Source organism: Apteryx rowi, unplaced genomic scaffold (assembly GCF_003343035.1).
Source record: "Apteryx rowi isolate R43461 unplaced genomic scaffold, aptRow1 scaffold_320, whole genome shotgun sequence".
NCBI classification, from domain to species: Eukaryota; Metazoa; Chordata; class Aves; order Apterygiformes; family Apterygidae; genus Apteryx; species Apteryx rowi.
In genome coordinates, this window is record NW_020449642.1 from 357,378 (window position 1) to 371,172 (window position 13,795).

The 13,795-nt window shown below is 51.7% G+C and overlaps 1 protein-coding gene across 2 annotated transcripts in view; it reads right to left on the bottom strand.

Annotated features, from left to right (window-relative positions):
• CDH23 (cadherin related 23) overlaps positions 1-13,795 on the bottom strand; it is a 223,917-nt gene that overhangs the window by 100,472 nt on the left and 109,650 nt on the right. For both annotated transcript variants that reach the window (XM_026071045.1, XM_026071044.1), the window contains exons 9-10: positions 9,145-9,257; positions 6,906-7,094 (exon numbers count right to left, since the gene is read on the bottom strand). In XM_026071045.1, coding sequence (XP_025926830.1) covers positions 6,906-7,094; positions 9,145-9,257 — 302 coding nt within the window. The remainder of the gene's footprint in view (positions 1-6,905; positions 7,095-9,144; positions 9,258-13,795) is intronic.

Genomic DNA, 13,795 nt, shown 5'->3' on the forward strand with positions numbered 1-13,795 from the left:
CTCGCAGCCACGCTGGTGCATGCCTTTCAGGCACGGCCTATGACCTGCGAGAGGCTGAGGAGCGCTTCATATCCCCCTTGCTGCCAAGTTTGCAAAGAAATCAAGAGTTCACGAGTGGTGGAGGAGGAAGGAAAAAAAAAAAAAAAGGAGAGTTTTTTAAAAGCAATTAGTGCCTCTTTGTACAGTTTGGATGCCTCACGCCTGGTTCCAGCTAGCAGGTGACAAATAACGCTTAATCCTGCCTTTGAAAACAYAAGGGTTATTCTCGCCACCTACCTGGAGGCATTTAACGCAAGAGCCCACCTCTCTCCTACGGGCTCTCCAGCCCGCTCGGGCTCCGACGCCTTTTGCGCACAGGGTGCTGGAGCACGCCGGCTCCAAAACCAAGGCAAGCCCTTGCTTATTGCCAAGCTCCCCGGCCCATCCGAGCGAGATGCGTGCGGTGCCGAGCCCCCGCCGCTTCTCCCGCGCAAGCCAGCACCCCTTTCCCGCGGCTGCCGACCCTGCGTGCACCCTCCCGGAGCGGCTGGCTCCTTCCCCGCCTCCCCCAGGTTATCTACTGAATTCCACGCACGCGGGCCCAGACGGGATCAATCCGAGGCTGCCTCGCCTTCAGCTTATCTCTGCTCCAAATGATTGATTTTCCCTCTTTAAGGGTAATTTGCTGGTGAATTCCATGTATTGCAAAACCCCCTGTGAAATCTAATTCAGGCCAACTGGCAGCTGGCACTTTGGGGAGCGCGTACTCGAGCGCCGTCAATTTCCCTTTACAATTCCGCCCTGCGTAGATCATATTTATGGCGCGCACGCCTGTCATATGCATATATACGCCACGGGTGATTCATACAGCGCACCTGCACACGCATGGGCACATGCCATATCCATATGCAAGTYGCTCGCGCAGGTTTATGCAACAAACACTGTATATTTGCAGAGCCYGGATTTTTTAAAAAAATCCTAATTTATCTTCCTCAGCATGTGTATTTTTAAGAATTCTGTAAGAATGCTTTAAAAATTATTTTAAAATGTCAGACCAATGTACTTGTGCTACATACAGTCTCTGTCCTTTTTTCCTTTTTTTTTCCCCTTCTCCAGTCAACCATGTCAAGAAAAATCAAATGAAAGGCAGGGTGGAAGAGCTGGTTTCTCTGGCGTGCCCTGGGAAAGCAYGCTGCCATTTAATACACCTCTGCACATCTCGCAGCGATGCCGGCAGTGTTAAACCGGAGCAGAGCAGCCCCGGCGGAGGGCAAGGAAGCTAAGATGAGGGATACCCCAGACGACAGGYGCCTGCACAAGTCATTACTGCAGCTGGACTTCTGTCAGCAGCTTCCGAAAACCCCACCCCACGCGTTCAGCACAAATCTCAGCTGCTCCATCAGCGGCTCCCCTAGCGCCCCGAGTTACTCTTTCATCAGAAAAACAGTGTGAGAAATATGAAGTTCAAATGAATGTTGCACAAAGGATGCAGGGGGATGAATTGCAGGGAAAGTCGATGTGTCTGAGCAATTGTTGTCCCCCTCGGAGAGCAAACATGCCTTTCCTCCTGCTCTCGCTCTTGCCTCAAGACGGGCTACGGCTAAATCGCACCTTCCTGCRTGCCCCAAACACCTTGCCACCTCCTTTCCCCGGCTCTGCCCCAGGCCAGCATTGCCCCCTCCCGTCCCCACAGCCTCGTTAGCCCACAGTGATTGCACCCACATCTTTCTTCAGCCTCGCAGCTGCCAAATCCTTGCCTTCTCCCTGAAAYGCCACGTAAAGCCATGTCGCTATATAGGAACAGCATATCCTAAAAGGTGTCCGACACCTCAGCCAGCCTTGGAGCAGGTAGGTGTTAGCTGAACCRCCCTATGAATTAACTCAAACCTATGCACAACTAGGGGCTCTTGCTCTCAACATGGAGACAAACCTTGCTGCAAAGCTGGGTAATTCAAGGCTTTAATCTTCCGTCTCACGCACCGGATTTATTCGTCCCTGCTGATCTATCACGACGTGAATGAGAGGGGAATCCAACCCCACTTCTGCGAGCGCATATGAATATATACAGRAGTCTCCTGCAAAGGGTCTGTTTGAATGTAGGCTCACACTTCCACAGTCTTTCACAAACAGCTTTCAAACAGCTTTAGAAAGGTACTCAAGTGGTTTGCTCCCTATCTAGCAAAGGGAGAAACTCAGCCGCACAGAGGTTAATGCTTTTTTCTTGGTTCACAGAAGGCTGGGCCCCAAACCAAGCAAACCCTGTGCAGCCATTTCCCCTGAATTCAAGTGCTTTGGATGAGGCCTCAGGGAATGCAAAAAGCAGGGGTGAAAATAAAACCCCCCTCTTCCCTCTGCTCCCCCAACTATGACAGCACGCTGGCAGCTACAGGAGTTCAACGCTGAATCTGGACTCGCAGTGGAAAAGCAACGGAGACCACCTCAACAGGATAGCATGGGAAGGTGCAAATCCCCTGCTAATTGCTCTTCAAGACAGAAAATCACTCATATGGGGCAGGTACTGGGGCCATGCATCTACTGGAATTCATCAGAGGCCAATTTCTTTCCAGCCTTTCTTTCCTGCAGAGAAAATAGGCAAACGCAGCTCAACACCGCCTGGCCATGCCCAGAATCCACCCCGGGGTCAACCACAGCTCTTGGGATGCTTTCCCCTCGCCACGCTCCCTTTCCTGGCTCGCGCGTCCAGCGGCAAGCTCCCACTCCTGCCTCTGCGCAATCCGTGCGGCAGAGAGCCACCTTATTCCCCCCGCACAAACCCTTCTGCCCAGCCTGGGCAGCRCTTTGAGCTAACGTCCCCTTTTTTTGGTGCTTTTCTGCACAACCACCACCAAAAGCGCTCCAAGTGCATGCACCAACCCAGGGTGCCAGACACACAAAGAGGTCATAAAATTTGCTATTGCCTTAATCGCTTTTACCTTATCTTCCTGGCCAAGATGGACATCTCTCTGTGTACACAGAAGTGCTCTGAGCGCTTTGTTCAGAGCAAGTCTTCTCTTCGAGCTAAATTGTGACCATGCTACAGCGATGGCAACTGGGAATTTCCAGTGGACAGTCTCAGTGTAACTGGTTTTGTCTTGACGGCAGCCAAATTACATACCTTGCCTGAGATCTTAATGTCAACCTAGCTCCAGTGAAGCACTGAAACACAGCGGCAAAATTAAGCATATGCTTCAAACACAGACTTCTGAGCAATGTAAATACGTTTTTAAGTGCTCTGCTGAATCATTTCATCTAACTCCTTCAAAAAGCAATCATTTAACCTGGTGCAAAACACAGCAGAAGAAAAAAAGACCAAAGCCCCACCACTTTAAAATGCCATGAGGTCCAGCAGCCACACGGCCCCAGGGACCCCACTGGAGAGCAGGGTTTGGACTGGGGTTGCTCCACCTAAGTAGGACCTCAACAAGCCAAAAGAAAGTTTAAGACCCGAAACAGCAGCAACAAAGTTTGGCTTAAGAAACCAAACTGCAAAGGGGCTCTGACACAGGTTGGGAGACAGGAGACAAAATATATACGAGCAAGATGTTTTTTGTAAGAATATAGCTGATTTCACATGTCTCTATCCATCTGCTCTCATTTATTTGTTTAGCTTTCCCCCCGAGACACATATAATTCTCCTCGTGTTTTCCTCTGCCCCCTTTACAAATGAATCATGTCATCTCCAGCATGAAGGCTGCGGTGGCAAAATCGCTTCTGTCAGGCACACCCTCACTTGCCTCTCTGCCCGAGGACCTTCCTCCTCGCTGCTGATGCCACGCGCTCCTCTTCCCCAGCCCTCCATCGGCAGCAGTCGCGAGAGTCCGGCGCCGCCTCGGCCGAAGCTCTTAGCCAGCCCCAATCTAGCTGCTTTACAAAAACCTGGCAACTTTGACGAGGTTCTCCAGCACCTGGCCTTCAGCAGCAGGCAACTCTCTTCTGTGTCCATATCTGTTTGTTGAAAGGTTGAGGGCCTTGGGACTTTTAGAAATGCATTGCCCACGAGGAGTGCTAGAGCAAGCCTTGCTGTCCCAGGGACCACTGCAGACGGGCAACCTTGGGGGCAGGACGGAGCTTTATGCAGCTTTATGGATGTGAATGTCCACCTATCCCTGGGAGAAAGGGCGGATTTGTGCCCTGATTGCTGTATTATTCGCACCTGCATTTAGTATACGGCCTTTTCACTACCTGGATTTGCCCCCCATACATTTTTTTTTTTCCACAGTGGATGGTTAATCCAGTTGCTACACGCAGACAGGGTAAGAGGCAAGTGTCCACCRGGGGAAATAAGAAAGATCCACAACAGCACAGTGCATAAAAAAACCCACTGCTTTTAACTTTCCTCCCTCCAGACATTCCAAGACATCAGCTCTACTGTGCTCCTTATCAGTGAAAATAATACTCTGGTTCAGAAGCAATCAGTGCTAATACGACCATTTCCATACACACGTACAGTAAAACTCCCTCAGATTTTCATAATACAAGAGGCCCTCTCTCAGCAGTTTTAAAAATCCCAACCAATTCACCTGGGGAAATTGCACGAGGTTAAAGAAATATTTCAGAAGCCAAAAGAATGAGTCTATTTTTGCTCATACTATCAGGAACGTGAGACTATTTTTTTTCTCCCATTTTAAAATTRGAAAGCCTGAAAGGCTGAAGTGAATTTCTGAATGGGAATCACTTCAGTAAAATGAGCTTTTAACCAGAAACAATGACAGATCCTTCATTCTTTTGGCATAAACAGAAGTGCTACAACGTCCTTCAAGCTCTGATCTGCTGACATCTCTCAGAAAGCATGACAATGATTGTATTCAGAAACCATCCTAAGTATCTGTCATATCCATATCTTCCTTATTAGTAATTGACATTTTCAAGAAAAAACAGTCTTTTTTATCTGCTTAATAGCTCATCTGCACCTCTCCAGGCTGAACTCATAACTCTCTGATGGTGACATCATGTCACAAGTAGATTATTAGTTCTGTGTCATAATCACTTCACTTGAAAAACAGGGATTTCAGTGAGGTTTTACAAGACTCAGTGCGTTGCATCCTGGCCTGGGGGAAAGGCAAATCTGTCATTTCAAACTAGCAAAAGCAACCTCTGTCTTTCAACCACAAATGATAATTCACCACTTTTTAGAAGATGCACAGTTTAATCAACCCATTGGGTCTTGGCGGGGCAGGGGGGGGAAGATGTTTTGTTTTGCATTCCTCAGCATTAGCACTTAGTTTACCTAAGTGTCAGGAAAAGAAAAACATCATAACGATGCCGTTTATTCTGCCGAGCATCCTTCCCTTGTCTCTTGCCACAGCCTGAAGAGGAACAGGAGTAGCGGGAGCCTGYGGGCAGAGAAGCCAGAGCCTTTCAAAGAGATCTGAGACGGCTCGCCATGAGGTGTCAGCACTTCTTTAAAGCAGACACCACGCAGCGTGGCATGGTTGCAGGGTACCAGCACCGAAGAAGCAAGACATGAACTGCACAAGTCAAATAGTAAGAATAATTGAAGACTGTAACCCTAGGGCTGGAAAACATAATGGAATTCCTAAGTGGACCAGGCCAGCGTGTAATAAATAGGAGCTGCATTAACACGGCGAAAGAACAAGCCTGTAATGCTACCGGCCAATGTTACAGGGGTGACTGCAAACAGCAAGCAGTTCATTTTTAGCAAGAAAGCCGGTATCCCAATCCCTCACCCCAGCAGGCCTCTAGGAACCACGCGCTGAGTTTGCTACTCGCAGCATAAGGTTATATAGGGCAYGGCACAGGGCACATGGACACCCTGCTGCCAACCTCCGGATCATCACCATACCGCGAGGAGAGGGCAAGATGCCGCCAAATGGGACACAAGTCGCGAGGGGCTGCAGTGATTTCCTCCCATGTGGGTCTGTCAAAGTCCCTGGCTGCTGGCGAGCTTGCTGTGCCCCGCATTCATTTCTGCTCYGCTCTCTTTACCAGGGGGACCGAGAGGACTTGGATTAGCGGATCAAAGGGCTGCCTCAGCCACAGCAGCTTCCCAGGGAGGGTCTGTGAGCCACGTGAGATCTCCTTCTTCTCAACTCTAATCGATACCTTGAGAATCACTACATTCATCCATCCTCAGGCTTCCTACAGCTCCACACTTGCGGGACGCTCTTAACACCATCCTCCGACAGCAACAGCACCCATTGGTGTTGGGGCAGAGAGGATGCGGTCATTTCTTCCCCCTCCCCAGCTGCAGGAGTACTGCTCTGTATTAAGAGGCACAGCCTCTTCCCTATCCCGAAACAGGGTTAGTGCTTCATTCCAGCATTTAAAATAGAAAAAGGAAATAAAAGAAACCAGAAAGACTGACAGAAGCTGAGTATGGGCTGTAGGAGCGACATCAAGGAATTAACTGCCCCGGGCTTTCTGCCTCACGCTGACAAAGCCCTGTTGGCACACTGCTTTTGGCCCCGAAGCACCATGGATGGGTGCTGAGCCCATGGCGGCACTCTGCTCCCCAGGGCTGGCAGGCCTGTGGAGAGCCCACCGGAAAATCTCCTCCCTTTCTCAAATGGACTGGCAGAAGGAAGTGTTGTGATTGCCCACAGGGCACTCTAAAAAGCAGGGAAGAATTGGTATCTCACACAATCCTATGTTCTGGCTCTCACGGAGCCCGCAATCCTCCCTGTATTAAAGCACACCCCGTATTTGTGCTCGGGGGACTGAGCAAGTGCAGCAATGGCAGCAATAAGAGCTGAAAAAAAAATGGTATCATGATATAACCGTGCACCCCATGGCAGATTAATCAGTGGCACATGTTCCCCTGCACTCCCCAAACACACCAGTGCTACCTTACAAGGGATGCACAGCAAGCACCGGGGCAGGGGATGGAGGACACAGGAAACCAAGCACAGGGACATGAAGGGTGACTAAGCAGACAGCAGACTTAGGCATTCCTGGTGGTGTCTCACCTCGTCTTTGTCCTGCACCTGGATGAAGAGAGGGAGGGCAAAGCCCACCTGGGCTAGCTCGGGGATGGCCACGCTGTACTCGGAGCTGTTGAACTCAGGCGCGTTGTCATTGATGTCAATGACTAGGATGTTGAAGGTGGTGGTGACAGTGGCGTTGGAGGGTGTGCGGTCATCGTTCAGCTCTGTCCCCTGCAAGGACAGAAAGCACCAGGACAGCCTTTATTTTTCAAAGAACAAATGTTTAAAAAAAAAAACGCAAAAAGACCAGCAGCCACTGGGTAGAGACACTACAGAAAAGCACAGTTGATCACTGCTGCTGAGACAAAGTCAATGGAAATAAGAGTCTTTCCTTGTGCTTCATGTTGTGTGTKCTGCGGGACCCGACCAAGACGTAAGCAGGAATGTGTGTGTCACCGTGATGCCATTAGAGGCTGCAATGGCTTTTGTTTCCTCTGCTTTGCCAAGGAAGGATGTTCATTTGGTTCTGTCCCATCCCTTAATCTTAGGCACCTTCCCACACAGGTGATGCCATTAATATTCACAGGGACTTTGACCTTCCTGCCCAATTCTTCCATTGCCCATGCTTCAGACACACATCACTCCTGCAAAATCGGCTCCCTTGCCAGGAGTTTAGCATCCTCCTTGCGAGGGCTGGCTGAGTTCTCACTTGTCCCTGTCACGCAACAGGTCATCATGATACAGCCTCCCACTGGAGGATGTTAGAGAGCAGGTGCTTTCTCTGCAGCAAGCATTTAAAAACATTTTTCAACATGCAAAAAGTTGCCTTGCTAGATGCAGGGGACACTGCAATGGGGCAACCAGCACTCCGACTTTCTCCTCTGTCCTCTCCTGAGGAGAGCCCAGGCACTGAGCTAACTGCAGCAGTACTATTAGGGGGACAGAAAACTAGGACAATACAGGAAAACAAGATTTGTAACTTAAAATAGGCTTGGCAACACGTGTCTAAATACACAGAGCTGAGTCATGACTCCGTATCACACCTCTGTCTCAAGAAGGACTTTGGTTTTTCTTTCCCAAACGGAAAGAGTGCAGATTTTATTGCCAGAGAAGCAAAACTTGTGAACGATATTTTCAAGCAGAGTCCCTCCTCTTGTCCTTTGGATAATCTCGTTTCGCTGTGGGTATAGAAAAGCGCACTAACACGACCCACATGGCTCATTGCTATTCACCACTTCTGCACACAACAGCAGAACACACTGATCTGAACAAGGAGAAACCCAGCTGTATTTTCACTGAGTGCTCCAGGGTGAGAACAGCAGAGAACATTTTGGGTTCAGGGTGTGGGCCACAGCAAGCTGGCATTTGCAGGAGTGATGCAAGGTTTGTGGGGAGAGGAAATATAATCTGTTAGACCAAGCCACATAACATAGTCGGAACTATATTATAATGCAGTTGGGAAAACGGGCAAGTTGTCAAGTTCACAAACCTTTCCAAGATTACACAGATATTTTTGGCCCTATTAAAAACAGACAACATACTTATGTTCCCTTTCTCCCTCCCTCAATTTCTACTGAATATAAAACAGAAAACCCAAACCCAAGAGGTTCCAAGGACGGATCCATGCATAAAGCCCCACACTAAGACCTGTGCCTGGGACCATGAAGGGTAAATTCCTGTCCCTTTGCCTGACAAAGCACTGCTCTTTCCATAACACGGAGGTGATCTGCACTCACGCAGCACTGGCTGCTGCCCTCCCAATCAATGACCCTTCCTACGGCACTGATTTTCCCCCACCCCAGCCCAGCAGAATCTATACTTCTAAATGCGTTTCCAACTAGCTGCCCAGCTTGGTATTGATTTTAATTAAGGGGCCGTGATTGRAGATGGGGAGCCGTTCTCAGGTGGGCCCCGTGGTGCTAAAACGCCACGCTCCAGCGCACTTTCTTTAACGAGGCAACTTTTGGTTTCCCCCCTCCCTGTGCATACCTGGGCACGGCAGATGCACACGCTGCCCTGCCCTACCGGCGCCCACTGAAGTGGCAAAATGCTCCCTGGTTTTTTGATAGCAACCTTGGACACAATTCAGTGGCCTGAACGTAGACATTTCAGGCAATCTGAGACTGAGGACTGAAGGGAGGTCTATGGGGTAACAGCTGGAGGCCAGGTAGGGCACCCTCGAGCACCGAAAATGACCCTGCCACCTTCCCAAAGGGGGCTCGGCTGGGTGCCCTCCCTGACCGGCTGGGCCAGTGCGTYTCCTGGGCGGAGGAGCTCTCACCTTCACTGTGAGGATGAATCCAGAGCTGTACAACGGGTTTTCTCGGTCCAGCGGCCCATTCAGGGTTAAGGCTCCACTGATGTAGTCCAGTGCAAAGATGCTGTTGGTGTTACCTGACAAAAATAAGAGTCAGTGTGAAAACGTTCACCCACCTAGAGGTAACGTGAGAAGGAAGCAGGAGGACACAAGCCTCTTTCCCCTGCCCGTCTCCATAGATGACCAGACACAAYGCTGGAAAGAGGCGTTTTAAGAAAGCGGACCTGTTGCAAGGCGAGSAGCCCCAAGTGGGCCACAGATTGCYGTGGACGCTCCATACCTTCCACCTGATCTCAATGTGCTTTGAAATTTAATGGCTGTAATGGTTTTCTCCTCCTCTCACCTGCCCCAGCTCAGGGCTTAAAGTAATGCTTTCCTTCCGAGAGCCGATAACGTCGCAAACGCTGCAGGCAGTGGAAGAATTTCAAAGGGTTTTGGTTAAAATGTAAATGTATTCTTCCCTTTTGTCTGCACATCCGCTCCTCTGCCGATTGAGATGTCAGCACATATAGGCAGGCACGCGCCTGTGCTTGGCCCCTCAGCAGTCAGCAGACGCTGCACGGAGGGAGAGCAACTGTGTTCGCATGGCTGCTGTGCCCGGTTCGTGGTGCGGGATGATGGCCAGGACCTAAAGGACGAGCAGAGCTAGCCCCATCCCAAACTCACCTGCCGGCAGCACTGAGGTAGCCCAAGAGGGCAGTAACGCAATGCCAAAGCGCAGTGGCACACTCTGGCCTGGGCTCATCCCGCACAGCTTCAGGGTCTAGACGAGGAACGTGGTCACCCTTGGGATCCATCCCTCTGTAGCACGGCAGGGAGAGAGGAGGCTCCAGAGGGCGGTTTGGGTGCCCCGAGGAGGAGCTCTCACTCCCCAGAGACCTCTCCTTGCTCTAGGTAAAGAGAAAGCTGAGGCCACATGGCTCCCAAAATGGCATCTCAGGTACCTGAGGAGAACTGAGGCCTCCCTGCTGCCTCTTGGTGCAGCGTGTTATCTCCACGGTCTAGCTCCACAGCTGACACCAGGGCTGAACCCAGGTGCTCACCTCCAAACAACTCCTCCTTGCAAGCCGATACCCAGACCCCGCTGCCCTGACACGTTCCCCTGACCTCAGCTTCCCTCTCCCTTGCGGAGCAGGACCTCCTCATTGCTCCATCAACCCTGCAGCCTCTTTGTCTCCCTTGCCGGGGAGACCTTTCCGCAAGAGATCCAGCTCACGGATCCGGCCTCTGCGCTGGTCCTTGTTTGGGAGCGGCATTACAGAGGGCTGTGTTGCACCCAGAGAGCATCCCCTTCTCGCTTCCCCCCCCCCCAGAACGAGACACCGAGCGACGGCTCAGACGGCGCTTGCGTCTCACGGCCAGCAGACGCCGAAGAGATGAATGTCGCGCGCGGGGGATGCCCTTGCGGCGGCCTCAGGTGCTCTCTCTTTTTGTCAGCCAGACAAAAGCCGGCAGTTGTTCTGCGGAGCCGGGGATATCCGATGCCGGCCTGCCACATCCCCAGCGGCTGCTAAATTAGTGATGAACAAGGCGATTAGCCCCAGGCAGATGGGCGCCCGCACCGCTGCCCTGCCCGTCTCGCGCCGTGCGGGAGCTCCTCACGCCAGCCCCGAACAAGAGCGAGGCGGCACCGCCAGCATGTTACATTCATCCCAGCTGCAAATAAAAAAAAAGCCCATCTTCTCAGTATATCTGCGCACGAAAGAAACACACACAGCATTTGTCATTTCCCTGGAAGCGAACCGCAAGACAAATCTGCTGTCACCAAAGCTGTTTTCCGTCGCTCAGCATCCCCCTCACTCCCTTCTGATCCCCCGTTTAATCTCCTCGATGCTCAGGCCTCCTGCGGGACTCCTGCGCCTCCCTCCGGATGGCCGGAACCCCCGGACGCGGCGCTGCCCTGTCCAACGCCCTCCCTGCTGGCCGAACCCCAGCTGCAACACCGCCTTTCTCCCCCGTTTCTGAGCCCTTACGTCTTCCCCTCAGGCGGGCCATCACCGAGAGCCACCCGTTTCCGCCCTCGGCCCTCTCTCCTCTCCACCCGAAACGGCCCGCTGACCGCTATCCGGCTTAACGAACTGGCGCGGCTCTACCGCAGACATTAGCGGCGGGTCGTCGGGAGACGCCGACGGCTTCGCTCCCCGCGGGGCGGCGCCTCTCCGAGGGGGACGCCMAGCGCCGCGGCCTCCTCGCGAGCCGCTCGGCCTCGGGCCTCCCGCCTCACGGCTGCTTCGCCGCCCCCGCTCCGCCTGCTCCGCCTGCGGCCCCGCGGAGAAAGGCAGCGCGTAGGAAGTAAACAAGCRAACACGGAGAGGCAGCTCCGCCGCGTGCCACTGACCCGCCTGGCCCAGGCGCCCCCACCTCGAGCCCCGCTGCGAGGAGGCCAGCTCCTCCAGCCGAGCGTGCGGAAGGAAACAGAGAGCCGAAAACGCRAGGAATCTAGTTCCACGAACGGAGCGTCCCCCAACTGACCCTGTCAAAAATGTCCTCGCTACGTGTTACCTCGCTCCTTGACGAGGAAAACCAAAACCGCAGGCTTCATTTTCTCCCGTAGGCCCTGGCACTCGAGGCGAGTGGAGAGCCTTGGGCCTCCGCAAGACCGTCCTACCAAGGAGAGCAAAGCCCCGCGGCAGGCGCCCCGCCGCTCGCGGCCACGTCGGTACCGCGGCTGGTTTCCCACCTCTGAACTCAGCACGGCGTTTCCTCCCTGCCTTCCCGGGTCCTCGTCACCTGCTCCCACCCCGGGCCTCTGCACCACGCTACGGGGTTTGCTCGCCCCGAGCGGGGCAGGGAAAACACCCCCTTTACCTTTCTTTTGCCCAACTTCTGCTGCCGCGCAGGAAGACCTCTAGGCTCCTCCTTCAGCCAATTCCCCTCCTTTAGCCTCAGCTTCCCACCTTTTCTCTTTAATTTACGGCCGACTCTCGAGGAGGCTTCTTCTGATACCGTCTTTGAAGGACGCTCTACAAGATATATCGAACTGTGCTGCAAAGCATTTAAATGCTCCAGGATGCCAGGTTGCCACCGTAAATTTTATGTAGCAGGGTGATCTTGATACACTCCCCTTAATATAAACCGTAATAAAATATGTTTTTAATCCCCAAACACTCTTCTGCTAATAGGGATCTGCTAACCAATAGACCAAACCATTCTAGTGGAAATAGGTCAATAGGGCATGGTCCAAATATTCGACATAAAGGACAAAACACGGCACTGAACTCCTATCCTAAAAATTGTTACTTGTCTCATATTTGACCACCATCATTTTTGAAGGATAGAGAAATGAATTAGGGACCCAAATACACTCACAGGCTGCACATCAGAGATTTTTCTTCAACTCAGCTTCYCAAACACTGTTCATATGAAAGATATGCATCTGATGCCCTCTGGGGCACCTTTCTGCTAGCAAAGAATTGCCAGGCTTTGCAAATTAGCCTCAGAATGGAAAGAGGTGTTTCCAAACTCGTCAGTCAGAGTCCTTTCATAATTTCCTCTACAATGCCTCTTCAGCCGTCAATTCGTTCTTCCTCTGACCAAGGATCCCCGGTGAAGTACTCTCACTACAGAACAATGCAAATTCCCAGGAGACGCTTTCTTTGGAAAAATCTCTCTAATTATCTTCACATTTCTTCACCTTTCTCATAGCAAGGAAATAAAAAGGGGGAAAAAAAAGCCAATCTTCCTTTTCACTCCCCAAGCCACTCAGTCTCTCACTCTGTCCGCCCCTCCATCTCTATATAATTCCTCCTTCACCCCTTGCTCTCTGCTTATGTCTCCATCAGCCTCCTGACCCAGCAAAAAATCCCAGCCCGGGTTAAGTGCAGCTTAGTCCGCGGCTGACTGTGCAGACAGCAACACCGGCTGATGGCTTTCAAGCGGTTTGTCTGCTCCACTGCGTTAACACTGCTTGCTCCATCGTTCCCGGCCCCTCCGTGTCCTGGAAGGGAAGGAGACCCATTGCCACCACCGAGGCCCTCCCGGTCCAGGCATCCCAGGGATCCAGAGGAGCAGGGGGCGACGGACCCAGAGGAGACTGAGTGCGAATAGGAGATGGGGCAGAAATTAAAAGGATGGGGACTCACGGAAGGAAGAAGGGAAGGGAAAGAACAAGTGGTAAAAGAGAACAGAGTGAGAAGAAAAGCAGAGTACACAATGCTTTTAAATACTCAAAGAGCTGGAGGAAAAATGAGAATAAAAAAAAGGACAAACCTTAGGACAAAAATTTGAATAAATAGAAGAGTGCCACTGAAAATCACTGACAATAAGGGCAAACCGACAAGGCATAAGGAAAAACATTCACCAAGTCCACAAGAAGCCTAGGAGTGCCCCAAAAAAGAAACCCAGTTACCCCTTGCAAGCAAAACCGCACCACATGCCCACAACGCCGTCCTCAGGAAGCAGCACATCAGACCTGGTGCCCAGTCCCTCCCTGGAAGGCCCGTTCTGCCTGCTTTCCCAAACACCCAATAATTGGGATAAATTATAGTAATTCCATAACTTGTGCATTTTGGCAGACTCATTTCTCTTATCTGGCAGGGAACAGAGTTGCTCAGGAAACACGAGTCCACTCTCTTGGYGTGATAGAGGTTTCTCAGGCAAAAGGAGGAGGGAAAGC